The 26,802-nt window shown below is 41.6% G+C and overlaps 1 protein-coding gene across 1 annotated transcript; it reads left to right on the forward strand.

Moving 5' to 3' along the window:
* Positions 1-524: 524 nt before the first annotated feature.
* Positions 525-26,802, forward strand: LOC148656800 (desmoglein-2.1-like). Its single transcript, XM_088642657.1, has 14 exons — positions 525-663; positions 9,052-9,177; positions 9,895-10,050; positions 11,236-11,377; positions 13,738-13,904; positions 15,219-15,353; positions 16,415-16,600; positions 16,860-17,137; positions 17,713-17,855; positions 18,334-18,555; positions 20,723-20,956; positions 22,883-23,019; positions 24,531-24,824; positions 25,555-26,802. Exons 1-14 carry the CDS (start codon positions 610-612, stop codon positions 26,515-26,517), a joined length of 3,237 nt encoding a protein of 1,078 aa, XP_088498783.1. The 5' UTR covers positions 525-609; the 3' UTR covers positions 26,518-26,802.

Below are 26,802 nucleotides of genomic sequence, written 5' to 3' on the forward strand. Positions count from 1 at the left end.
CAGATTTGTATGCCCTTGCTTTTAGATAGTCTTTTTAAAAAAAAAAAACATTGCTATTGCTTTGTTTTAATTCTTTATCAGAAAATTCTAACCCCTTGAATAAACCTGCATAAAACCAAATTTCTTCAGCAATCTGTTTCTCCATCTCTTCATAAAGTGAACATTCATGATTGCTCAGACACACACCATTGTTTTCTATACAAAACTCAGACAGTTCAGTTCAAGGGCTTAATTAGCAGTAATTCAGAACCCAGAGGGAGCAAACTCAAGAGAAGTGCTGAGAAAGGGTCTTAACAAATGATGTTGCTTTAAGAAATAGTGATCAGGAAATACCAAATGGGATTATTACATTCGAATGGAGGGGTTTGGACCCCAGAAAAACCATCAGAAGTCCAGCCCTTTTGGGTGTGGATGAGCTTGCCGTGTGGAATTCAAGTAAAGGCAACCGATCTCCTCAGGTCAATTGGATGCCTATTGGACAAGTGGAAACAAGTACCAACTTTCACTGCTTGTTGTACTCTAAAACAACACAGCCTTTCCAGCTCTCTCACTGTGAGCCTTGATCTGTCGGTGAGGGGAACAGCTTCTGACCAGACGCAGGTACCTGCCATGGCCGGGACCTCTCTCGCAGGCGTCGGACTGCAACTGCTTGTGATGCTGCTGGTGAGTAGAGAGCACGGGTGCCATTTATTTCGATTTGAGATTTTATTTAGAATATTAGAGTTTTACATGCCGTGATAGGCATCGCTATATACAGTAGTGGCAGTTTGGTAGGTGATGCTTAAACAACAAGACTGATTTCATGTGATCTCTGTTTTCTTTGAAAAGGGAGCACATTATCAGATTATAACTGTGCAAATCATCCCGATGACAGGCTGCCAGCGTTCTACAATGTTCAGGACAACTGTCAGACTTATTGAAGCAGCATGATCTTTCCTGATCACAGATTACAGATGCTTTGTGATGCTTTTTGCTTTCTGTATTTTATACTGCATGAACAGTAAATACTTGTCTCTTATGGATACACAGTTGTGCCCACAAATTCTTTTAGATCTGAGACATAAATCTGCAGAATTCTGCATACCATACATTTGGGATTTTGCCTCACAGCTCTTGGGTTCTAAGCTTTACCATCTGTGTGGAGTTTGCATGTTCTTCCCAGTTCTGCCTAGGATTACTCCATGTACTTTCCTGGGTTTTCCTATATCTGCAGAAAAAATATATCGGTCAGGTTAATGGGCATGTGGAAAATGATTGCAATTTGTGCACCCTGAGATGGGCCAGTGTCCTGTCTGAGATGTAGTCCTACATTGCACTGTGTGCTTTGGGACTGTGCTCTGGGTTATTGCAAGCCTTACCATGATGTAATGGATGGGATAACACACATAAATGTTTTTGACTTTTACTGTGCTACTTAAGCTCCTCTTCGCATTGACTGGACAGAGAAATTGATGGGTTGTTTGACATAGAATTGATCTTCTAATTCTGATTTCTGGTTAACTAATTTCACATTTTAAAGCTAGGCACTATTTAATAGAACAAATAGATGAAATCAGTTGAATGTTTTTATATATACATTAATCAAGAACAAAACAAACTTTTCAGGTAGGGTTTTACTCAGGGAAAATGCTTACAGATTACAGATCTTGACTTTTAAATATTACTTGGCTACAAAAAAAATAACCCATATTTAAAAATTACCCATAAAAATGCCCCATATTTACACCTGTTATTTCCAAATAGGCTTGGTCTGAAAATACAGTAAAAATTAAATATAACTAATTCAAGGTTTTTAGAACGATCTACTGTGTTTTCACTGGCTGTTGTACAAAACAATAGCTTACTAAACTAATTAGTTAGCTATCCCCAGTGTCTCTAGCCTCTGAATCACAGACTGTGTTTGCATTGATTCACGTACAGGCTTCTGCCTTTTCAGGTGCGTTGTGGGCTTTAACACACTTTAGTGAAGAAATAAGCAAGGGAGAAGTTCAGGAAAACCAGAAAATCAGAATGATGTTTTACTCATTTCCAAGCCACGGGCGGTTTGCTTGAGTGGCAGCTGGTGCTGCGCTCTCACGGCTCTTGCGTGATTGTGGCCCCTGGGGTGCTCTCAATGTGGGTTGTACATGTCATCCATTCGTTCCCCAAGGGTCTTGTTACGGGTGCTGCAGTCCCCTCTCACCACTCCGAAGCTGCTGGCAGGGTGAGCTGCTGTCGCTGAGCTCTCCCCGCGGGCTGGTGCGTACGGTAGAGTGTCATGGGGATCCGGTGGGCTTGATACGGCCCCCTTCCACGATCAGGTGTCTTTCTGATACAGGATAATGGGTTTACAAACCACCTTGTTTCTCCTTTTGGAAGCAGTTACATCATTTCAGCTGTATTTTCAATAATAATAATAATAATAATTGCTTACACTTATATAGCGCTTTTCTGGACACTCCACTCAAAGCGCTTTACAGGTAATGGGGATCCCCTCCACCACCACCAGAGTGCAGCCCCACCTGGATGATGCGACGGCAGCCATAGTGCGCCAGAACGCTCACCTCACATCAGCTATCAGTGGGGAGGAGAGCAGAGTGATGAAGCCAGTTCATAGAGGGGGATTATTAGGAAGCCATGATTGGTAAGGGGCAATTGGAAATTTGGCCAGGACACCGGGGTTACACCCCTACTCTTTTCGAGAAGCGCCCTGGGATTTTTAATGACCACAGAGAGTCAGGACCTCGGTTTTACGTCTCATCCGAAGGACGGCGCCTGTTTACAGTATAGTGTCCCCATCACTATACTGGGGCATTAGGACCCACATGGACCGCAGGGTGAGTGCCCCCTGCTGGCCCCACCAAGTTTCTGTAGTGTTTGACATCTGTAGCACGTACAGCTGTACATTTCACCACTTGGGGACAATGAAAGAAAGTATGGAGACCGCCCAGTGGGGCAGTAGTTAGCATCGCTGTCTTGCAGTACTGCGGCCCTGGGTTCAATTCCAGAGGTGCTGTCTGTGTGGAGCTTGTATGTTCTCCCTGTGTTTGGTGGAGATTCCTCCCACAGCCCAAAGTTATTTGGCTTCTGGGAAGACTTGGCCTGGTGTGTGTGTGTGTGTGTGTGTGTGTGTGTGTGTGTGTGTGTGTGTCGGTCTGCCCTGCGGTGGACTGCCATCATGTCCAGGGAGCGCCCTGCCTTGCACCAACTGCTTGCAGGGAAGGGCTCCAGCTTCCCTGTGACCCTGAATTAAAACAAGTGGTTAGGAAACAGACGTGTGGTATTTTGGGGGTTATGCAATGTAGAATTGGGGCACATTAAATACCTGTATGGACGGCGTTAGACACGATGGGTCAACGAACATTCACATTTAGCGCGCCGCTGAGTACTAAATTGCTGACTAGTTAATACAGTACTCTCTTAAGATCATCTTCAGCACGGAGCTCCATTGCAAACGAAAACAAAGCTGGAGACCAGCTGAACTTACGCTTAGTGAGGTGCTGAAAGGTCAGCGTTGTTCTCATTAGCACGAACCGCACGGGGCTCTGAATAAGAACAGTTCCATGAATCTGAGCCGTAAACGAATATGTTGCCAACGTTAACGTGGAATTATTACTTTGTCTCTTGTTTAGATGTAACTGAATGGCCCCGATAGTTTAATGCCAGTTTTTGATTTAAGAACTGCGTTTATGCTCAAATATACCAGATGAGCGCACGAAAATACTGATGTGATACTCAATTGCAATGAGTCACAAAACAAAAAGAGTACAGTAGCCGCAGGTTTAAATTTGAATAGGTATTATAGCGGCTTTTATTTCCATTCATAAATAAAAACGATTTGTACAGAGGTTCTTCATATATAAGCGAACGGTTATTTCGGTTTTATGTACAGTATAAGCTACAGTACATTTGGCTGCACGGGTCTTAAGCGCTTTTAGGAACTTCTCCTTTTGAAGTTGAGTTATTTACGGGCATGTCGAACAATGACTGACAAAAGAGCATTCACTGCAGATTCCTTACTTCGGAGTTCGGAATAAATAGGTTTTAAAAAGCACCGGCTAATGTCCAATACCGTTAGCAAATTGATTTTTACACAGAAATTACAATATAAGTTGGTGGTACATTGGAGAAGATTTCATCTACAAGTTATACAGTATATACCTTGTATATATTTGCAGTTCTAGGAGGTAAACTTAAGTTTAATTAGGCGACTACTGTAAAAGATCGTTCCGGATCATTTCAGTTCAGTGTTGTTCCTCTGACCAAGTGAGCCTTTGAAATTTTAAGAGTTTTTCTTGCCTCTCATCTGGTCTGCGTACCAATCCATCAAGAGCCAGCAGCACCACACCACCTTGATATTGACTGGATGAGTCTCCTGTCCCGTCCTCAAGACTTTCACACTCCGGCTGTTTCACCACCGTTATTACTGGACCTCAGTCACAGGACAGAGGAGGGACACAGTTCCGAAGAATTGTCATAAATAATCTCTAACTAAAAGAGGTTTTATTTTTCTTTAACGCACAACACCATTGTATTTGCCTACACAAATTCTTCACTGTACAACCCAAATCCCCAATATTTCTTCTTCCCCTGAGAGCTACAAGTGCAGAGACAGTTTACAATAAAAATACTATAAATCTATTCAACGGACAGCCAGATGCGACAGAACACATTTAATAAGACTTACACCGCATTTAAATACGTAGTTCCCTAATTTCAGTTGTCCTCACTAACGCATACTAAAGGCTCTACATACAGCTACTAACGATGACAGACATTAAACTTCATGATTGATAAATTACGCTTTTATTAATAAACACGTATTAATAACCATCATTATTAATACATGTGTTGTTACTGGAGAGCCAATTTAGTTTAATATTACAACAATATACAAGCGACGGATGTATAACTTCATTACGTAGTGACGACATTATTTCTATTATATTATATGATATTCTATTATTATATATTGTAACGCAACGGGGGCTCAGGCGGGCGCCCTTGCCGCATCTGGTCGGCCCCTGCACCCTCCGGGGCTCGAACCCGGGACTTCCGCGTCTCTCTGCAGCGACCTAGCCCCGTGAGCTAAAGAGAGATCTCTCTTTAGCTCACGGGGCTAGGTCGCTGCAGAGAGACGCGGGAGTCCCGGGTTCGAGCCCCGGACGGTGCAGGGGCCGACCAGATGCGGCAAGGGCGCCCGCCTGAGCCCCCGTTGCGTTACATTGGTGTCAGAAGTGGGATGGGATAGCCCTTCGCCGGGGACGGCGATTTAAGCGGGGGAGAGTGTAACGCTTACGGCCGACAGGCGCTGTGTAAGAGCCGGCGTACCAGAGCGGGTGACGTCACCGCCCTTCCCTGTGATAGCAGGACCACAGCTACTGGGCTGTGGAGAGATCTCTCTTTGGCTCACGGGGCTAGGTCGCTGTAGAGAGACGCGGAAGTCCCGGGTTCGAGCCACCAGTCGGGATGGGGCCGACCAGATGCGGCAAGGGCGCCCGCCTGAGCCCCCGTTGCGTTACATTGGTGTCAGAAGCGGGGCGGGATAGCCCTTCGCCGGGGACGGCGATTTAAGCCGGAGGGTGCAGGGGCCGACCAGATGCGGCAAGGGCGCCCGCCTGAGCCCCCGTTGCGTTACAATATGATTTCATAGTTCACCATATTCCATATTCCCGTGTTCCGTTAGCCCGCTGCTAAGTTGCTGAAACCTTGTGAAGAGGTGGTGTAAGTTAGTCCCCTATTCCAGAGGGCAGTTGGGTCTGTTGCTTTGGGTCTGTTGCAACTGAGAACAGGTTTAGTGCGGAGCTGCGGACTGATCTCAGGGGCCAAGTTCTTTGCAATCGGTCTTAAACTGGCGCACTAGTTCAACACGGAGCTGTGCGCTAAAACACGGGTTGAACTCCAGTTAGTTCGCTGCTTTCATGTCGTTGCAATTGACCCATAGTGTGTATAGACGCAGTGTTTGGAATAGTAATCCAGAGTACTGAAGAGTGAAATAATAAAACTTAACTATGTAAAAGCCTGTTTTCTCTAACATTAATTTTGGCTAAACATTTCAGTAAGGACAGAATGGTTTTACCGTATGTAATAGAAAGAAAGCAGCGTGCTTCAATAATAATGTAACGAATGCGCCCCGGCGCACAACAAGCCTTAGAACCCGAATCCGGTACAATACTTTTTACTTGTTAGATTTTTCTATTCTACGTTTATGACAAGGCATGGTTGATCGATGATAACGTGCTACTTGGACTATGATTATATACAAATAATCTCAAAAACCAGCACGCCCAACAAAAAAGCCGCGGCAAATAAAACCATGTATGGAAATTCTATGTAAGACTTCACGTTTTCGGCGCCTCCAGCCTGCCCAAATTCAAATCGGAATACCCAAAAGCTCTGAGAGAAAGAAACGGAATATTTCAGTCATGTGTGGCTTGGGAGGTGTCCATTTTCAGCACTTCACTGTGCCACAGGGTACCCAGAGATCTACTGTACTCTCCCTGCGGTCTGTGTGGCTCCTGATGCCCCAGTATAGTGACGGGGACACTATGTTGTAAAAAGGCGCCGTCCTTCGGAAGACAGGTAAAATTGAGGTCCTGACTCACTGTGGTTATCAAAAAAATCCCAGGGCGTTCCTCGTAAAGAGTAGGGGCGTAACCCCGGCGTCCTGGCCAAATCTCCGATTGACCTTTACCAATCATGAAGAAGGCTCAGCAGCGCCTTTATTTCTTGAGGTGCCTCAAGCGATGGGGGATGCCAATACATGTGTTGGTGAACTTTTACTGCTGCACCATCGAGAGCGTCCTCACCAACGGGATCACCGTGTGGTATGGCAACACCTCTTCGCGAGAAAGAAAGGCACTGCAGAGAATGGTCAATATGGCCCAGAAGATCATCGGCTGCGGTCTCACCGAGATTAAACAGCTCTATGAGGACCGCTGCTGTGGTAGAATTCTGGCCATCGCAGAGGACAGTCACCACCCCGGGCATGAGCTCTTCACCCCACTGCCCTCAGGCAAGAGATATAAGAGCATACGGACACTTACCACTAGATTCTTCAATAGCTTCTACCCACAAGCAGTGTGATTGGTGAACACATTTAGCCATCCCCCTCGGACCACACCTACACCATCACGATCTACCTTGTTATGATTTCTTATTTATTGCACATCTCCAGTCATTGTTTACACGTCTGTATTGTTTACATTCAAACTGTCTACATGTTTGTATATTGTCTTGATGCACTGTTTGCACTTTGTTTTGTTTTTTACACTTGTTTTACAATCGAGAGACTTTCTGTAAGTAAGCATTCCATTGTACCAGTACCGGTTACATATGGCAATAAAGTTCAAGTTCAAGTTCATGGTAACATACTGTACAGTATAAAGACAACCAGACACCAGATTATACTGTACATTTCCAAGTCCCTTTTAAACAAATGGAAGAAAAGGAGCAAAAAAGGTCAATTTTGTCAGTAACTAAAAGAATAACAAAACGACGTTTTCTAATCTTACAAAAATATTTTACAAAGCTGGGCCGTGAAACACACTGGTTGTCTGCAATATACAGTAGGAACAGGCCGCAATGCAGTACCGTGAGAAACCACCAGAGGGCACCTGGTATCCGTGGGAAGAAACCGGGACCCTCCCCTACAAGCCTTCCCTGGCAACATTTTTACTTTATTGCACTTGCTTTGCACCGATCAGTACCCTAATGTAGCCTGCTTTCACGGTGTAAAGAAGTATCATTGAACACTGGCACAATCACGTATTTAACAGCCATACCCAGGAAATACAGGCTATCTGGTTATGTAAGTAAACATTTAAATTCAGGAATCAACAAACTAATTAAACTCATACGACCTACTACACTTTCACTCTCCAGTTTCACTACTTAGGGTTTGTCGGCATCCTGTTCTGTCCCCTGTGAGCAGAAGAGACCGGTATCGAGGTGCTGTAGGTTTTAACCAGCCGGCGTCTGCGATCAGCACTGTCGCCTGCTGCTCTCGCACACACCCAGAGCTCCCTGTTCTTCCCAGCCTTGCCTGCTGACCCAGAGACTGCGTGACTGTGTGAGGGGCTTAAGCGTTTTAATTAGCCTGGATGGAGAAACGGAATTTAGGTAACACAGCAACACAAATCTTAATAGATAAGGGGACAAAAATATTTATACAGTGTGGTGGGCAGCGGAAGTTCTAACAATGAGCTACAGTATAAACCCTCCTGACATACAGTACTCGTCCCATGTTCTCCAACGGAGGGGTTTAGTTTCGAAAAAAATGTTATAGAATGTGTAAAACTATGTAAAATGGACGTATCACTTGGATAGATTGTAAAATGCCACTGTTAATGTCCTCAATCGTTCTGTCCATCCTAAACAGTGGAAGAACGTAGCGACTGCTTTATTTTTCTAAATAAAAAGTGCCTGTATGTCATTAACACTTAAACGAACTAAAATCAGGAAGTACTTGTGTTGTGCAAATTGTGCAGTAATGATAATTCCAGGGACATACCTGGTGAGATTTGGGCATGTTGTCATATGCTACTGTATACAGACAGGTATGTGACACAGCGGCGAAATTTCACTTTTTATCGTGATACCGCTGTTCACCACCAGAGGATCTTGATATTCTGACAGTCGCGTTGGAAAGCATTTTCTTATTAACGATATGGGTGTCCTTAATTGAGAAACCTATATGAAATGCTCACGCGGCTGGTGTGTCGTTCGTGCCAGAACCACGCCGAAAGTCTTACCGCTTAGGCCCGGTATCTTTCTCAGTAAGGAGAATTGTTCTCCTTGGTGTCGAGATGGTTTTATTTCTCTGTCAGCTCTTGCATGTTCTCCACTCTGCTTCCAGCGGGAGTTAAGAAAATGTACGCCGGTGGATACAAAACGCGGTCAAACATCACATATACAGCATTACTGTCCCTCTGACGGTGATTGGTACACGTAGTGCGACATGATGATCTCGCACAGTTACTTTCTTGTCTAATGCTCCTTCATGTTGATTCCCGAGCCTGACTGGCATGCAATGATATGTAATTGTTTATGTACTGTGTCTTAAATCTAAAGGTTTTCCAAAAACAACTGGAAGCAAACGAAAACGTGCAACTAAAGAGGCAAAAAAGAACATGGATTATTCCACCATTAAGAATACCAGAGAACGAGGACTACACAAAGAGGGAATATATCGGCAAAGCAAGTATTTTTTCTAATTTATTTGCTCAACCTTGTCCTGGATTCACGTTTAGTAACATAACACGGTCATTAACGATAAATACTGTAAAGGTCTCTGCATTTGTGTTTTACTATGATCTGTACTGCCATCAATGAGATAATCAAAGCCTGCCTAGTTCACAGCACATTACACATGGTTGGGGTTGAAAGGATATCCTGGAAAAGGGGTGTTCCACGATTCTTAATGCTGAGCTCAAGGAAAGGCATATGTTTTTTTAAATATTCTATACAGACACCCATGAAGATTCTGTAAATATCACACTGAATGTATTTTTGATTCTTTCATTCACGGAAATTCTTCAGCTCTATCCTTAAAAATATTATACAAAACATCAAGTAGCACCCAAAAGGTATTTAGAAAGTTTTATTTTTGGCCTATTCAGTATGTACAGGGACTCACAGAGTATGCTGAAAAGGTTTGGTTTCTAGGTGCTTTGCGCCACCTTTTCAATTTTGATGGATAGATGAAATCTTTCATTTAAAGATAACTTAATTCTCTTGGGGAAAAAATGCATGTCCTTTGACAAAATAAAAACTATGATACTCATGTGTGTTGTTTCTACATACTGTGTCCCCGGCTTTGCGACTCTGTCCTAGAGACCCCTAGGCAGTGCACAGCCTGTGGTATAGTTCATCATGTGTAATGTTAATTTACAATATTTGCCTTTTCTTTTCCAGATTCGCTCCGACTTTGAGAATAAACAGACAATTTTCTATGAGATAAAGGGGAAAGGAGCTGATGAAGAGCCTATGAACGTATTTGTTGTAGACAGAGCTCATGGCACAATTAGGGTCAATGACATCCTGGATAGGGAGGAAATTGCTGTTTACAATGTGAGTCTGCCTTTATCTTTTCAAATTCAACAGTTCCTGGCAGAATAATTCTTACCAACAATGTGCAGGTGTTTCTCTTCATTGAAGCCATCACACAAGGTAGTGAATTACACTGTCTGCTCTATTCATGACTGTGCATTCACACAGATGATAGGGATTCATGCATCTATAAAGCCCGAAAAAAGTAAAACTGGTTTTGCATGTATGCCCATAAAGTGCCATCCAGAAGTATTCCATCCCACCCAAAGATGGCACATTTTGTTGGATTACGAAGGATGTATACATATTTTCAAGTCGGAACGTTTTAGTCAAATCTTGAATGCTCATTCTGAATGCTTATATGGGTGAAAGAAGTCAAATGTCAGCAAACAAAGAAAAAACCCCAATAAAAGTTAAGAACACAAGAGCAGTTGTACAGCAGACAAAAGGAGCCAATCAGCCTATCAAGTCCATTTGGTAGTTAGTAGCTTATTGATCTCAAGATCTCCCCCAGCTGTGTCTTGAAAGAAGCCAGCTATCCGCTTCAACAACATGGTTGGGCAGCTTGTTCCACACTCCCACCACCTTTTGTGTAAAGAAGTGCCTCCTAATCTCCTAATCTTTACTGTTATAAATACGCCTAAATCTGGGCGATAAATCACATTTTTCATTGAGCTGTTTTAAGTCATGTGCAGGGCATGGTGGCACAGTAGTTGGCATTACTTCCTCACAACGCTGGGGTCCTGTGCTCAACTCCAGACCTGGGGTGCCATCTGTGTGGAAGTTGTACAGTTCCCCTGTGTTCACATGGGCTCACAAAGACTTGCTGGTACTGCAGGTTCATTGGCTTCTGGGAAAATTGGCCCTTTCAGGGGGGTACCCCGCCTTGTGCCTGGTGCTTGCTGGGATAGGATCTGGTTTCCCTGTGACCCTGTTGTGAAAGAAGTGGTTAGGAAATGTATGGGTGGAGGTCAAGTTGATCAGAATCTTGAAAAATGGGACCTAAATATCATGAGGTAAACCATTCATGTGTAGCCACCAGGAGGTATTGTTACTTTTATCAGTCATTATTGACATCTTTACTACGTCACATACAGTATACCGTATGCCATGGGCACTGAATTACAAAATTGTTTTAACTGTCAAGCTTTTGAATAATATCATCAATTAATTTCAATATGTTTATGTTGTTTTTGTCCTTTGCAGCTCACGGGAATTGCATTTGACCAGTCATACAAAGCAGTGGAGGAAAACATTAATCTCACGATTGTTGTGGTAGACAAAAATGATTGTCCTCCAGTGTTTAAAATCAACCAGGTTGGAGAAATCAAAGAACTAAGTGCAAAAGGCAAGTTTTCCTGCTTTTCTTCCAGAGTAGCATAGCAGATTTCAAATAGTGGCGGTGCACAGCTTCATTCCGCGACAGTCTTCAGTCTTCTCCCTCCCCCTGGGTGATGTATTGCTCAATCGGACCCGCTGTGCCTCGTTCTGCAAGTTTTTCCAGTGAACAGACGGGACTCTCAGAAAGCCACGTCTCGGTGCTTCACAGGGGGCAGTGACCGTAAAATGCTTTGACTGGCAGTCGTTGACTCAACATCGTAACAGAACAAGACAGCAGGTGGTCGTTTAAATTGTAGACAAAATTGCATCCGAGTTGGAAACACTCTTACTTAAAACGAAGAAACTCAGAGTAACGTTATTTTGTCTTGAAAAGAAAGATTGCCCTGCAAAAGGATTCAGACCCTTCTTATAATGTCCTGTTTTGTGAATTTACAAAATGATGATACACATTCTTTAAACGTAATATTTCATTCAAGACCTGAGCGCTCAGACTGAAGACTTCTAAGGTTAAGATAGGTTACAGTAAATGGCAGCAACAACTAAAAATTAGCCACTGAAATATGTTGAATGTATAAGTGTTCAGACTTGCTACCATAATACTTGATGGAAGCATTTTTTTTCCACACCAGCAACCCATATCTAAATCGCTTGAAATGGAAATTTTCTTAATTTTGCTTAAAGAGAGGCATGCTTCTTTCAAGCTGGATAGAGCAAAGGCCTGTGCAGACAGTTGGTGTTATGGAGACATGTAGCAACCAACAAGCAATGCAAATGAGTATAAAACTCTACGCAAGTAGTTTTTTTTGTACACAACCTGTAGCTCTTTTTCAGACTCTTGTAAACTGTCCTTCGTAACTGTTTCTGAATTAAAGCTGACTATTTATTCTTCTTCATTCACCCAAATCGTGGGAGAAAAGCCTCTGTGAACTTTGCACTCTGACTTGGCACACGTTTGCCTTTCTCCTTGGCTCATTAGCTTCACCTCTCTCAAGGTGTTTGGGTGTGAGATTCTCAATGGGATTCAGGTCAGCTCTTTGCCTGGGCCAGTCTGGGACACCTTGACTGTACTGTACCTTTCTTATTCTGGAGCCATTCTAGTTGTAGCTTTGTTCCTGAACTTTGGAACATTGTCCCGCTGAAAGAAAATTTTGTCTCACTGTTTAGGGCGTTAGCAGGACGAGGCAGGTTTTCTTTCAAGATCTGCTTTTATTTTCCTCCCATACCTTTGCCAGATGTTCGCATCTCACTTAAACACTTCCTTGCAAGCACCATGCAGAATTTAAGATGCATGTGCCACTCTGCTATACAAGTCATCTTTGCTGAGTGCATGTGATACTGTTGATTCATGGCCATTTTTCCATTGACCTCTGTAGTTGATTCAAGGTGTCCTCATGGTGTCATCCTGCTTGACTGGTGGCGCAGTTTGGAGAGACGGCCTGATCTAAGCAGCGTCTGGGTGCTGCAATGCACCTTCCATTTCTAAATAACTGCACTCACAGGAACAGAGACTTTGAGATTTGTGCCTTTCTGGTAATCTGTGCTTTTCAAAGATTTTAAATTACATTTCTTTGAAATCTACTTAGTTGTCATTGGTTGTGTCTTTGCTTACATTTTACTACCTGACCAAGGAACCTCACAGAGGTAGGGCAGGTGTCTTTATTCTCCTGACATCCTCTTTTATCGCACAGCGATAGATGCCCCTCACCTAGTTGTGTGGCTTGTTAAGGTCATTTTCTGCACCTAAATTAAGTTGTGCCACAGCAATGCATATGTATACTTATCCAATTTTACCTTTCTTTCATATTAATTATCTATTTACTTTTTTCTTTTGTTTTTGCTGAATACTTGTGCAAGACACTGCTGAAGTAAATGCGGCTCTTGATGAAGCTCACAATACTGTATCTTTTTTTAACTGTTTATGGTAGAAAACTCTCATTTTTCTAACCTAATTTTTGCCAACTTTACAAGCCAGTAGATTTTAATATGAGCAAATACATATTTGAAATTAACGGCGGTGCTTCAGATACAACAACAATATTGAGGTGATCATTTCACTAACATTGTAAAAGATCTTTTCTCTGAACTAGTTCCTGAGAGGCAATATCTTTCTTGGAATGTGGTGATTAAAATTGTTCACAAAATCCTAAGTGAGGGCTCATTAGTGCATTGTAAAGATTTGGAAATACAGTAAGATCCATTCCTTTAAGTTTTTACATTCTTTAATTCTTTCCCAAATTACCTAAACCCCTCTTTTCTTATGTTCTTATTTTTTTTTGCATGTGTTGATACTGTTTCTTTTTTATGTGTAGAGCTTGCATGAAATTTTGATTAAATTTGATTTTACTCATAGAATTACTTTCATTTTAGGCACCCCTGTCATGCAAGTAATTGCTACAGATGATGACGACCCCGCTACAGACCATGCTAAAATTAAATACAGCATCGTGAGCCAGTCCCCACCAGAGCCACAGATGTTTTATATAGACGAAGACACAGGCATGGTTTACGTTCAAAAAGCTACCCTTGACAGGGAAGTAAGTTCTGTTTTTATTCTTTTCATTATATCTTTAAAGATTTACTTCTTAAGTAATTCATTTAAACCTACAACACAGGCCTATGCCAAAATCAAAGGTACAGTCTATAAACAAACGATTTGCAAGATTTTCCCCAAACACAACATGCATTTTTACTCATAGTCCGTTCATGATTCACATTTGAAATAGCTAAGCTTTAGTCCACAGACTGCCGAGTCTCAGATTGAATGCAGTTCAAAACAGCTGGCAGTTAACCATCTTTATTTCATGCAGTAATGTAATGTTAAAACACTATTAAACGTTTGTTTCCCTTCAAGGACGTAATGCAGTCACTAGTGGAAGAGTGGGATGCCACTATCCTTTGCTAAACGTTGGGCTGGACCTTTTAATTTTGACTGGCCTGGCCTGGATGACTCACAGGAGTCCTGGACTTGCTCAGTGCTCATGCCTGGCAATCTGTGGAGCGTTCCTCCAAAATCTTTGTTTTTTCTTGACTCAAGAACTGATATGTCAGCATTTCGAAAGCAACATTACTAAAAGAGTCCACTGAAGGAGTCAGGGGCCAAATCATTCAAATCCTTAAAGGCAAGCAGCAGTATTGCATTGGGCCCTTCAACATTGATGTTGACTGTTGTCCCATTCTGAAGAGATCTCTTGGCACAGTCCCTCAGGGCTAAGGAGAAATTCTTAATTCCTAGATGATCTGCATGTCAGTGCTATGGGCTCTCCCCTGTATATTTGCCAAGCTCTGTAAGCTCGAGATGATGCTTGCTCTGCCCTGGTAGATGACGCCTGAGGTCTGTAGGATGCTTTAGACTGCTGTGACGAGACACTCTATAGGGTAACCTTGTTCACAGTCAATTGTTGATGAAAAATGTCTGACCCCAGTGGTGATAACTGCTTGCTCTTTTTGGAAAAAAAGAGCACTAAGAGCAATGTTGGGCTTTCAGCCAGCCTTTAGCTCCAGCTAAAAAAAAACAGGCAGGTTAAACCACATCATCCCGAATTCCAGACAAGGAAGATCAGGCAGGATTGATTAGGCAGGGTACCATTGGAAGGTTTTGGGCCAGTTTGGGCTGTAGTACTGACTACATTCTTTTTTGGGGAACCAGGATTGTGAAGACAGAAAAGTGTTACTGTCATTGCATACTGTACTGCATGTGCTGCATTTGTATTTGTCAATGCTTTTCATAAACTGATGTTTTTAACATACATTGTGAGCACTATTATGTTTGTGTACAATTGTATTTATGTAGATATATACAGTATTTGTATGCTCTCCTGACTGATGTTTGTTTTTTTAATTTTTTGCAGATGATCGACTCCTATACTTTGGTGGTACAAGGCAGGGATATGGACGGAGCAATCACAGGCAACACTGGAGAGGGGGACATTCAAATTAAAATCTTAGATGTCAATGATAATGTTCCTACGCTGGAGAAAGAAGAAGTAAACCATACTTTTAGCTTTGTTTTGTCTAAAATAACTACGGTGTACGCTTTAAATGTGTTTAGGTGTTAATCTCTTCAAGATTTTGATGCTTCTATAGCTACTGTATGATCTTTTAAAAATTTAACTTAGATTGGAGCATTTTCTGGCTTGCGTGGTGGTAGAGGTTATAATCTCCATCTATTGATTTTCTAACCACTTTACCCAGTACAAGGTCTCAGGGTAACCTGAGTCTATCCCATTAACCAACGGGTGCTGGGCAGGATAAACCCTGGTCAGGACACCAGTCCATCACAGGACAGAGACAGACACACCAGGGCCAGTTTTCCATACGGTATGTCAGTTAGTTCCAGTATGTCTTTGGGCTGTGGGTGGAAACAAGAGCACCCAGAGGAAACCCAGTTGTACATGGGGAGAGTATACAGACTCCACAGACAGAGCCCAAGAAATGACAGACAGAACTGAACCCAGGGCCCCAGCGCTGCAAGGCAGCAATGCAAACCCCTGTGCCACCATGCCACCCAGTTCAGATTCTTCTTCTTCATAATACACTAAAACAAGGATCCAACAACAATACAGCACAAGCACAAAATGATAAAGGTCAATCGTTATGCCACACCAGTGCCTAATATATGGAGCTCAGAACAGTAGAAAATAGAGTATATTGTAGCCTATAAGCCCAGGCCAGCACATCTGGGATGCAGAGAAACTGGACCTGAACAGGCTTGTTGAGTATCTGTATGGAAATAACTACTTGCTCTTGGTTGGCAGGAGACTTATCATCTGGGTCTGGTGAGAAGGTACCCTTCACTTCATCTTTCTGTGAACTACAGCATTTCCCAAACTCTGTTTCTGCACAAAAAAACAACAACATTTGATTTTATCAATTATTTTCCTTATAAATATTAAAAATGAAATGTTCTACGTATCAAGCTGCTGAAGTATTTGAATAGCATTTAGATTTTGGATATGTTTTTATTTATAACGTTCATAATAGAACAGTTATTATGCAACTTTTGCTGAAACAATTCATAGTTCAAATACAGATCTTTCTTTTTCAGTTTTCTGCCATTGTGGAAGAAAACACAGCTAATATTGAAGTCATGAGACTGAAGGCCTTGGATAAAGATCTAGAATTTACAGACAACTGGGAGACAGAGTTTGACATTGTGTCAGGAAATGAAGCAGGCTACTTCACTATTGTGAAGGGCTCCCAGGCTAATGAAGCAATCGTAATGCTGAACAAGGTATATGTAAAAAATGCATAAGTGCTCTTCATTATGTTGTATTCATTATAAGTTAAATACATGTTTTTAATTATGGACATTTATGTTCTATAAATAATGATATATACTGTATATTTAATATATATTAATAATATTGTATATAATATTGTGTGGTAGGACTAGTTAGTGTATCACGAGGAAAGCAGTAAATTAGGAAATGTATTTGTAACTAAGCAATTGTTTTCTTTCTTCTTCCTTTTTATTTTTCTGAACTTTTCAGGCACTTGATTATGAAGAAATGCAAAATGTTGACATTGCTGTGGCTTTAAGGAACAAGGCGGCTTATTACAGTGAAGCTGGAATGGTATTTGGTTCAGGGTTAAGGAAATCCTATCCTATCAAAATTCAAGTTAAAAACCAGCCTGAGGGGCCCAGGTTTAGTCCTAAGGTAAAGGCTATTTCCATCTCTGAGGACAAGAAAAAGCTCAACATCAGCAGGGTGATTGCAAAATATCCAGCCATCAATGGGGACACTGGGAAGCCAGCTGAGAGAGTCAGGTCAGTGAAATCTTCTTGGTTTGATTGGCGGATTCCTGGTTTATGAAATAATTACTAGAAATTTTGGTAAAAAAAAGTTTTCTCTTATTACATCTTTTTTAGCCATATGGTGACTGTGTCACTTCCACTGCTGAGGCCAGCAATAAAAGACGCACTTTATAGGACTGGCTCTGTGCAGATCTGGGTGGACACTGTTGCGGTTCCACCATCCAGCCACTAGAGGGCACCCTGCTCGTGGTTCAAACTGTGCTCAGTATTGTTGCCACTACCCTGAGTGCTAATTTGAGACTTTGCAATATTCTTCCCTGGTTCCTGTTTTGTCTCCTACTCCTGTTTACCTTCCTGTTCATTGTTCACTTTTTATTTATCCTGTTGTGCATGATGGTTTTTAATTTTTTAAAGTCTCATTATGTCTATATGAAGTTTTGTGTGGCGTACATGATTAATCAGCCCTCTAGACAACCATAATATATTAGGGCATTTAATATGCATAGCTAAGACATGTCAATAATGTATGGTCAGACTGCAAAATGCAAACACACTTCATCATAGCCGTTTCGTTCATGTTATAACAGATATGCAAAGGCATTTGATCCTGACAACTGGCTGTCAATTGATGAAAAGACGGCAGAGATCAAACTGAACAAGCTGCCAGACCGGGAATCCAAACAATTGATTAATGGCACATACTACGCAAAAATATTGGTCATGACTGAAGGTATGTAAAAGTAGATTAATGAGAGATAGTGAAAAATATTATTCTATATTTTATTTAAAAAGTACAGTATTTGAATCGGTTACTGAAGCTATTAGTGAGATATAGTAAATTATCTTGGTCGACCTCAGTTATTTCTCATTTAAAGAATGAAGAAACGGTCTTAAATTACTTAATGGCAAAAGGAAGACCCATGTTAAGTGACATTGATCTGATGTCTTTTTCATATGCGTAACAAAGCACTATTCCACCATATGACTAATAAAAGCTTTTGTCAGTTTTTCTCGGGATGTTCTTACTCTAAATGTATTATATATTTAGTGGGAAAATCCGTTTCAGTATGAACATCTTTAGATGATAATTAAAATTAAATCATTTTAATTGTATTGTAGAATCGACCATTTTAGCACAACATGAATTAACCACATTTAGGTCTTTTTAGATTAAAAAAAATATTTTAAGCAAGCTTTTGATCTTTCAGATTTCCCTGCAAAAACCACCACCGGTACGATTGCTATCCAGGTGGAGGACCACAATGACCACTGTCCAGTTCTGACCAGTACCTCCCAGGTTCTGTGTACCGAGAGCAAAGCTGTGTTTGTCACAGCTGAGGATGGAGATATCGATCCCAATGGGCCTCCCTTTGATTTCAAAATCATTCCTGAAGGTACCAAGGGCACATGGAGAGTTGAAAAACTGAATGGTAAGGTTGACAGTTAATTTGCTCTGAATGGAATGTAAACCTTTTTCAGTGTGTTCTGATTTTATATATCTAGAAAAGTTATTATTGTTCTCCAGTTATCTACAGTACGGAGAGCTATGACCATACTGTATAATCTAACAATGTCGTTCACTAATTGAATAACTACCAGTCTGAAATATTGTTTTTCAGACACTTATTATTTGCTATTTTGTCATTTAGGGTTCTTGAACATTTTTAGCAAGTTGAAGGGTGTTCATAAATATCAATTGCAGAAGGTTGAAAACCTTCCATCACCCAACACCATGTTCCAGGAGAGTCATGTCATAAGTCTGGCACTGAGGTGCTGTTGGACCATGAACAATTCCTGGTGTTGGTGTCAACGCCAGTTGTTGAAAATGTCCAACAGGTGCAAGGCAAGAAACACCAGTTAATAGCAGGGCAGAGAGACACGGGCATACTCACACCAGGGTCAGTTTTCCCAGAAGCAAATTAAACTTCCAATATGTTTTTGGACTGTGGGAGGAAACCCCTTTAAACACAGGGAGAACATGCTGTACAAACTCCATGCAGACTGTGTCACGGTTGTAGTCCCCCCTCCTTATGGGCGCTCCAGCTCTTTCACTTCGGACCTGATTTTGTGTACCTGCCCCTTGTTCCAGCCTCCTTCCTATCCCCCTTAAAAGCCAGACACCCACTCAGTTTGGGGCTCTGAATTGATTCCCATATCGTGTGAGCTCGGGACCTGTAATCGCCTGGCTCCGTTATGTTTTTAAGTTTCTGTTCCTGTTCTCCCTGCCGGTTCCGAACCGGTTCGTGTTTTTAACCTGTCTGTTCTCGGATGGACCACCCGGCTTTGGACTTTGCCCGTTTTTGGATTCCCCGTTTGGCTTACCTCTAGATTGTTTGCCCCGGACTCACCCCCCTTAACACCTGCGCACTTTGGACACACCCCCCCCTCCCGTATTCATTCCCGATTCCTGCATGACTTTTTCCTAGTGTTTCCTCACTCCACCCTGGATTGTGTCGTCTACATGGGGTCTGGAAAGAACTGTTCCGTTACAGACTGTACCCCAGAGCTGGGAGATAGCAACGCTAACCACTGCCCCACCATACCACCCTGTTTGATACCCTTTACCTGATATGTGCCTTTCGATGAGGTTATCCCTGAGTCATTTTGAAACTCCTTGGTCTTCATGATTGAATTTGACTTTGGTCCAGTATCTGAGTGAGATACCTTATAGAGACAGGCGGATTTGTTCTAAAAGCATGTGAACTATTATTACAGAGACAGAGGCTATTCAACTAATTGCCTGACTTGCCAAAGTAATTTTGTCCAGCTAAACAAATTTAGGACTGCTATTGCCAAAGGGGAGGATACTTAGACATTGTATTTAATTTGCAGTGTGAAAGCGCAGATGTCACTGTTGCTCGTCAGGTAGCACAGAGCAGTTACACCTATGAATGTGTTTTCCTAGTTCCTTGGGGCAGTGAGGGACCAGTAATACACAAAGTAGCCAACCTGAAAAGGCAAACTATTGACTTACAAGTCTGCATTTACGAACACAAACACAGCATTATCAAATATAACACACCTGAAGAAGGTTCCACGGCCGAAACGTGTTCTCTTTCTTCTTTTTTTCAGCATGGAATAAACCTATTACTTGTTCCTTTACAGCCTACGCATGCTGACGCAGCTACCCACCTGAACCATTATCAAATATTACCTACAAGGATCTGGTTATATATAACCAGCAATATACAACTCACCCCTGCAGCAAAGACATGGATATCATGAAGGAGAAAATAAAAAAGCATGACCTTTTATCTAAATTACCTGTTACCAATCCATAAAGGGATGCCAATCAAATAGGAAAATGTTCACTTTTCTGAATTGTGCTCACTAATCTAGCAAGTTATTTCTTTAGTCACCTGGATATCATAAAGAAGACTATGTTGACTAGGTTGGGCTAGACTTTATTCTTTATACTATTTGGGAATATCTTTCTACTTTCTTGTTCTTTCTTGGTTATTTTTCCTGAAACTGAGACAAATTCAGAGAAACCTTCACTTTCTTCAATGGAAAATATTTTATTTATCTAAACTAGTATGTGAATTACTAAGAAACAATAAGAGACGTTCATGCATGCATATACATTCTCTCTTTAAGACACCACTGCAATCCTGCGAGCCCAGGACAACCTGTGGCCTGGCTCATATGAAGTCACTGTGGAGGTGAAAGACCAACAAGGACTATCCTGTCCTGATAAGCAGGTTGTCAAGATAGATGTCTGCACCTGTGGAGGTGATGAAAAAAACTGTGGACGCACTGAGAAAATAAGTGGTGCTACATTTGGATCTGCAGGCATTGGTCTGCTCATCCTTGGATTATTGATGCTGCTACGTAAGTAAACTTCATCAAACACTCTGTCCATATTGTACTATCTACAGTCCTCTAATAAAGGTCATTGTGTTTCCATTTACTGCAGAAGTGGTTTACCCTCTCTTCACATGAGACACCAGAGAGCGTTTAAAGATAAAGATAGAAAATATTCCTTCTTTTAAAATGTCTATAAGTCCCATTTGGTTCATTGAAATCCAAGTGCTGCGAACTACAGGCTGATTCAAAAGCATGTTTATGATGCCATTCATTCCAAAGTCATATTAGGGAGTTTCTGTGAGAACACCTTTCAAAACAACTCTGTGGAATGAAACAATGTGAAACCCGGTTTTAATGTTATTTTAATTTGTAGAGAATTGAGGTTCTTCCTTCATTTGAACATAATTCATCAGATTTTGTAAAACTGATTTAACTTTGGAAGAGATGTGATGAACAGCTTATAATATAGTGTGTTTTAATCAGTTATATGTGCATTTCTCAGGTCATCTATCATTTCTGTGCATACAAGTAACTACAGAGGTGGAAGAAATTGTATTAATAAATTAACCTTTTATTAATAAAAGTTAAAAAATAAAATACAAAATGAAATATATAAATATAAATACAGTATTTTTGTCTTGTTCTCTAGCTTTCACTATTATTGTATGTTTCAGTCCTTAAGCTACAATTCTTAGGACTGTATTCCAAGTTTCATTTCTATTCCTGAATGACAGCATATTTGTGTTTCTTGATTTAATGTAACATGTTGCGTTGGTGGTAGAGTACTAACCTAATGAATACTGCAGTGTAAGAATTCTCATGTAAAACTTAAACAATGTTACAGCAGATTTTGTGTACCAGATTAACTTGCATCAAGTTTTAAGAAAAGTTTATTTTGAAGTGCAGCTCTACTGAGAGAAGGCATTGTTGGCGCTGGCTTCTGTACTTCCTACTTTTGTGTGTTTCCTTTGATGATCTAAGCAGCCAAACACTGGAAAACTCAGTATTCACTCTTTAATTATCTATCTACATTTTCATTCAACACCTTCAAATTCCAATCAAATGAATATGCAAACCATCCTGCTTTCAGATATGTTTTGTACAGCTATCTGTAACGATCCCACTGCTTGGAGGGACTAGTGGTGGATTGGGTGCTGTGTGGGAGAACCCTCTTGCTCGGCAAGAGGTGAGGGAAACCTAGTGTGCTGAAAGTGCCTGCAGTGCAGTGCAGTGCTGTGCAGTGGTTCAAAGCAGCAGGCAGGGTCTCCAAGCTGCACAGCCAGGCACCCATGCCGCTGAGGAGGAGACAAGTAGAAACACTGTGTGGGGGCAAACTGAGTGGGATGTTTAGGCAGGTGTGAAGTTGGCTAGAGATTCAGGAGTTCAGATTAATTGGAGGTTCAGGGGTCGGCTGATCTGGGTCATATATGGGGAGGCGCAAGAACAGCCAAGGGGAGGTCAGGAATTAAAGCAAGACAAAGGAGGCAAAACAAAGGTAGCGACTAGGGAGTACGAAGTGTGAGAGACTCAGAGATTGAACTCAATAATGGAGCCCAGAGCAGTAAATATTCCTGAATCACCTGGAATGGCGGGATAGTAAATAGCCTCCAGGTGATCCAGGTCTCTTGTCAGGTGGTGTCCGTGGCAATTGGAGCTGACTGACAGGGTGGCGCAGAGGCCAGTTGCTATGCAATGTTAGGTTGTTCCTCCCAGAAGCAATGTGGGAAATAACACTAATGGCTGAAATACACATGAAGAGTTGGGTTAGGTTTTTAGATATGCTGTATTGTTTTGGTTGTACATTTTTGTCAAAGTCTATGGGAAATACACCTGGATCTTGTGGTATTGTTAAGGTAATACTGTAGCTTCTCTTAAATGTTTACTAGTTTGTGAGATCATATAGGATGACACGTTGTGTGCATTAATGAATGGCTTTTTTCTGCTCAACAGTGGTGCCTCTCCTACTGCTGTTCTGCTCGTGTGGAGGGCTTGGTGTCGGAGGCAGAGGGGGGTATTTTCTTGACATGCCTTTTGATACAAAAGAGCATTTGATTTCATATCACACAGAAGGACAAGGCGAAGACAAGGTAAGCTGAGCTATCCCAGTGCTTGAATGTAATTAACTGTAATGACAAAGTTAGTTATTGAAGTAAATAAAATAAATTTAATCTTAAAAGATTAAAAGAAGCCCTATTTACTGTAGTAGTTGTTAATTATAAAAAGACACAAGCATATTGGACGAGATACCACCAAATCAGAGAAATGTAAGTGAAATTAATTATAGTCTATTTATGGCTTATTATGGTTTATGTTTAATACTTAAAAACCTGAAATTAAATTTGTTTCCTGGTTAAGTTTTTACCTATTATAAGTATTACAATGCTGTTGTTTTAAAGTACCAATAAGAGATCATTTAAATCATATTAGAAATTACAGTAACAGTAAAATTTATAGTAACATACAATTGAAAATGAAACCCCAAATGCAATAATAAAAATCTAGGGTATTTGAGATTTTCCATACACCATGAATGACTACCACAAATGAAAATCATTTTTCCTTCAATTTTTTGGGGGGTTGGTGCTATTGAATTGCATGATGAGACTGGAGTTCTTGTTGGGCCTTTCTAGAGATTTTTGTCTCCACAATCCTGATATATTGTAAGTTTATGGACTGAGAAAACATTGGTTTGTTAATCCAATCACATGTCTCTAGTCCTGGGTGATGCACATGCAGGAAGGGAATGAATTTCAGCCACACAGCTTCACGTCAAGTTGAACATGGTCCTTTTAGAAAAAGAATGGGTCCTACTGTATATTATGTTGTGTCAAACAAATGACAGTAATTGTCCATGTAGCAGGAAGTCTTCTTTATTACATATGCATATGGGAGCCTAGCTCTTGCAGGCCAGACTCAAAGAAGTATTACAAAGAGTGGTCTTTTTATACAGTAAAATCTGTAAAACTTGTCTATAAAAGGGATTTGACATTAGCTGTACACGTGAAGAGCAGTGAAGCAAGTTCCTCATTGTTTTTATAACTCTGCCAGGAACATATGGCAGTTATGCCATGCAACATAACATACTGTACGTTGACATTTCAGCATATATAGACAAAAGCAGAGTGGAAAAACCATTGGAGTGGAAAGTTACAAGATACAAGTGTTTAAAATATAAAAGACTTAAACCTGAATTAAGAATAATTCCCTCAATTATTTTGAATGAGCGAAAACTTTTGAAAAAGTGCTTTCAAAAAGGAAATTACTCTTGACAAACGCACAACGTGAGGAAAATGTAATTAACTTTAATATCAAAAGACACACATTTTGTTAGAGTTATGAAGTGCCAGGAGTTATTGTTTCGGGGCTATGAACATCATGCGTGGAGTTTCACTTACACGTATCTTAGTGAATAGAAAAGCAACAGGAAGCCTCTGGAATATTGGAGAATTGGCTCAATCAGTCAGTACAGTAAATCCACTCATTCAGAGTGAGGATTGAGGATTAGTTAGATATAATCCATATTTCATCAAAGGTGTTTTGGGATTGCACATAGCAATCCAGCGCAGGTGTTTTTCACTTTTCCTCTCTGCGCTCACAGGCGGTCCCGCCTCTGGAAGCTTACTTAGGAGGGTTCGTGCCTGGCGTGGGGACGCTTGCTGCAGGTTCGAGAGGGTCGCAGAGGGTGACTGGAGAAGGCGGCCTCGTCAATGGACAGAGGACAATTAAAAAGACGTCCGGGTTCGGCGTCAATGCAGAGTCTAATGGCCGAGCTCTGGGAGACATGAATTACCAGCAGAACTCGAGTATTCGCAACTCCAAGTCTGAAGTCCGGGAAAGTTACTATGATGGAATTGCACTCCCTGACACTTATTTGAAAGAGTACTACATGCAGGTAACTGGCTTGAATTACAACTAATTTGCAGGTCATTAATACCATATGGGGTGCTTAAAAAGAAATGTTGCTAGGAGGCCAAGACTGGTAAAGGCCAATGGGAAATTGGGCCAGGATGCCGGGGTAACACCCCTACTCTTTTTGAGAAACGCCATGGGGTTTTTAATGACCACAGAGAGTCAGGAGCTTGGTTTTACATCTCATCCAAAGGGCAGTGCCTTTTTTACGGTATAGTGTCCCCATCACTATACTGGGGAATTAAGATCTACAGAGACCGCAGGGCAGGGTGAGCACGAAACTTCTGGGCCCACTAACCCCTCTTCTAGCTGCAACCTTAGCTTTCTCAGGAGAGAAAGAGGCCTCCCATGCAGATTCTGGTCAGGCTCACACCTGCTGAGCTTCTGTGGGCTGCCAGTTGTGAATTAAATTCCAGTTGAAATTATGTAATCATCATCTCATGGCACAGTAACCTGTTCTGTGTGTTGTGTTTATGGACACTCAAATATTCTTAAAGGTTTAATAATGTACAGCAGGTCCTTTCTGCCTTACTAAATCATGAAAGATAAGAAACTATTCCTCTGAAGATTCAGTCCTTTTCAATGGTGCCCTTTCTGCCCTGTGTAATTGAGCATGCTGTATGTGTGTATATACAGTATATTGTACATAGCTTATATATAGGTGAAATCTAATGAGGACTTCTTTCATGATTGTCTTGTCTTTTTTGCCGTAGAAGTCAATGTATGTTACAGAGGAAGACCAGATTCAGAAAGATGGCTTACTGATTTATGACTTTGAAGGACGAGAATCCCCTGTGGGTTCAGTGGGATGCTGCAGTTTCATTGAAGGAGATGATGATTTGGAGTTCCTGAATGACCTGGGACCCAAGTTTAAGACCCTTGCTGAGATCTGCACGAGTAAAGAAATGAAATCGGAGGTTTTGGTCCCTCCTGCCATGCCTACTGTCCAGGATGTGGCTGAAACTCGCACAGAGATCAAGAGAGAAAACGTGACAACTGATGCTGTGAGACCTCAGCCCAGCCCAGTTCCTCAGCCCCAGATCCAGAAAAACATCGTCACTGAGCAGTATTCTTCCACCACTCTCCCAGCCATGCACCTCAGAGAAAATGTCATAGTTCCCAGTCCTGCATATGTCATCCAACAGCCTGTCTATTACACTACCACCCCAGCGGTTCAACCCACTCGGTACATTGTGGAGCCGCAGGTCCACAGCACCGTGCTCTTCTCAGAAAGGCCAGCTGCTCCTAATGTGCAGGGTGTGCTGCTGATGAATGAAGGCCCAGGCTCTGAGAAGGTCCTGGTTCAGGAGAACAGAGTGGTGTCTGGCTCTGCTGTGCAGGGTGGAGCGCTGGGTGTCCTCCATGGCACCTTGAACAGGAGTGAAATCCCAGGCTCTCAGAATGTGGTGTTAGTGGAGAGGAAGGCTGGGTCAGGGCAGTTTGTGCAGGAGGGGATTGCTGGGCTTAATCAAGGGGCTGTACACAGGGTTGGACTGCCAGGGTCACAGAATGTGGTGTTTGTGGAGAGGAAGGCAGGATCAGGCCAACTCGTGCAGGAAGGGATTGCTGGGCTTTATCAAGGAACTGTATGTAGCGTAGACCTATCTGGAAAACAGAATATGATGTTTAGAGAAAAAAGAGTATCATCTAGCTCAGTTTCAAGTAGGGTGGAATGATAGGGGGTCTGTTTTCATGAGTGATGTGGACGATTTGTCACCTGATTTGGCTAAAACCGTGATGTCCTTTGAATGTAAGCGACGGATAATTTATTTGTTTGAATTATTCAATTCACCTGATGCTTTGACCTTAGGTGATGCATAGAAATTAAAAAGACTATTTGAGCCAAATTATATAGTGGGGTGTGCCAGAGCTCTATGGGTAAAAGGGAAACTGCAGTCCCAATTTTTCTGACCAGTTATTAAACCTTGGTAACAAAATTAATTAATTGGTGGGGAAAAAAA

This window comes from Lepisosteus platostomus, chromosome 8 (assembly GCF_059453375.1).
Source record: "Lepisosteus platostomus isolate fLepPlt1 chromosome 8, fLepPlt1.hap1, whole genome shotgun sequence".
In the NCBI taxonomy this organism is placed as follows: Eukaryota; Metazoa; Chordata; class Actinopteri; order Semionotiformes; family Lepisosteidae; genus Lepisosteus; species Lepisosteus platostomus.

Coding starts and splice junctions, on each gene's coding strand:
- LOC148656800 (XM_088642657.1), top strand. CDS start 610: ATGGCCGGGACCTCTCTCGCAGGCGTCGGACTGCAACTGCTTGTGATG. Junction 664..9,051: donor AACTGCTTGTGATGCTGCTG/GTGAGTAGAGAG, acceptor TTAAATCTAAAG/GTTTTCCAAAAACAACTGGA. Junction 20,957..22,882: donor TGGATTATTGATGCTGCTAC/GTAAGTAAACTT, acceptor TCTGCTCAACAG/TGGTGCCTCTCCTACTGCTG.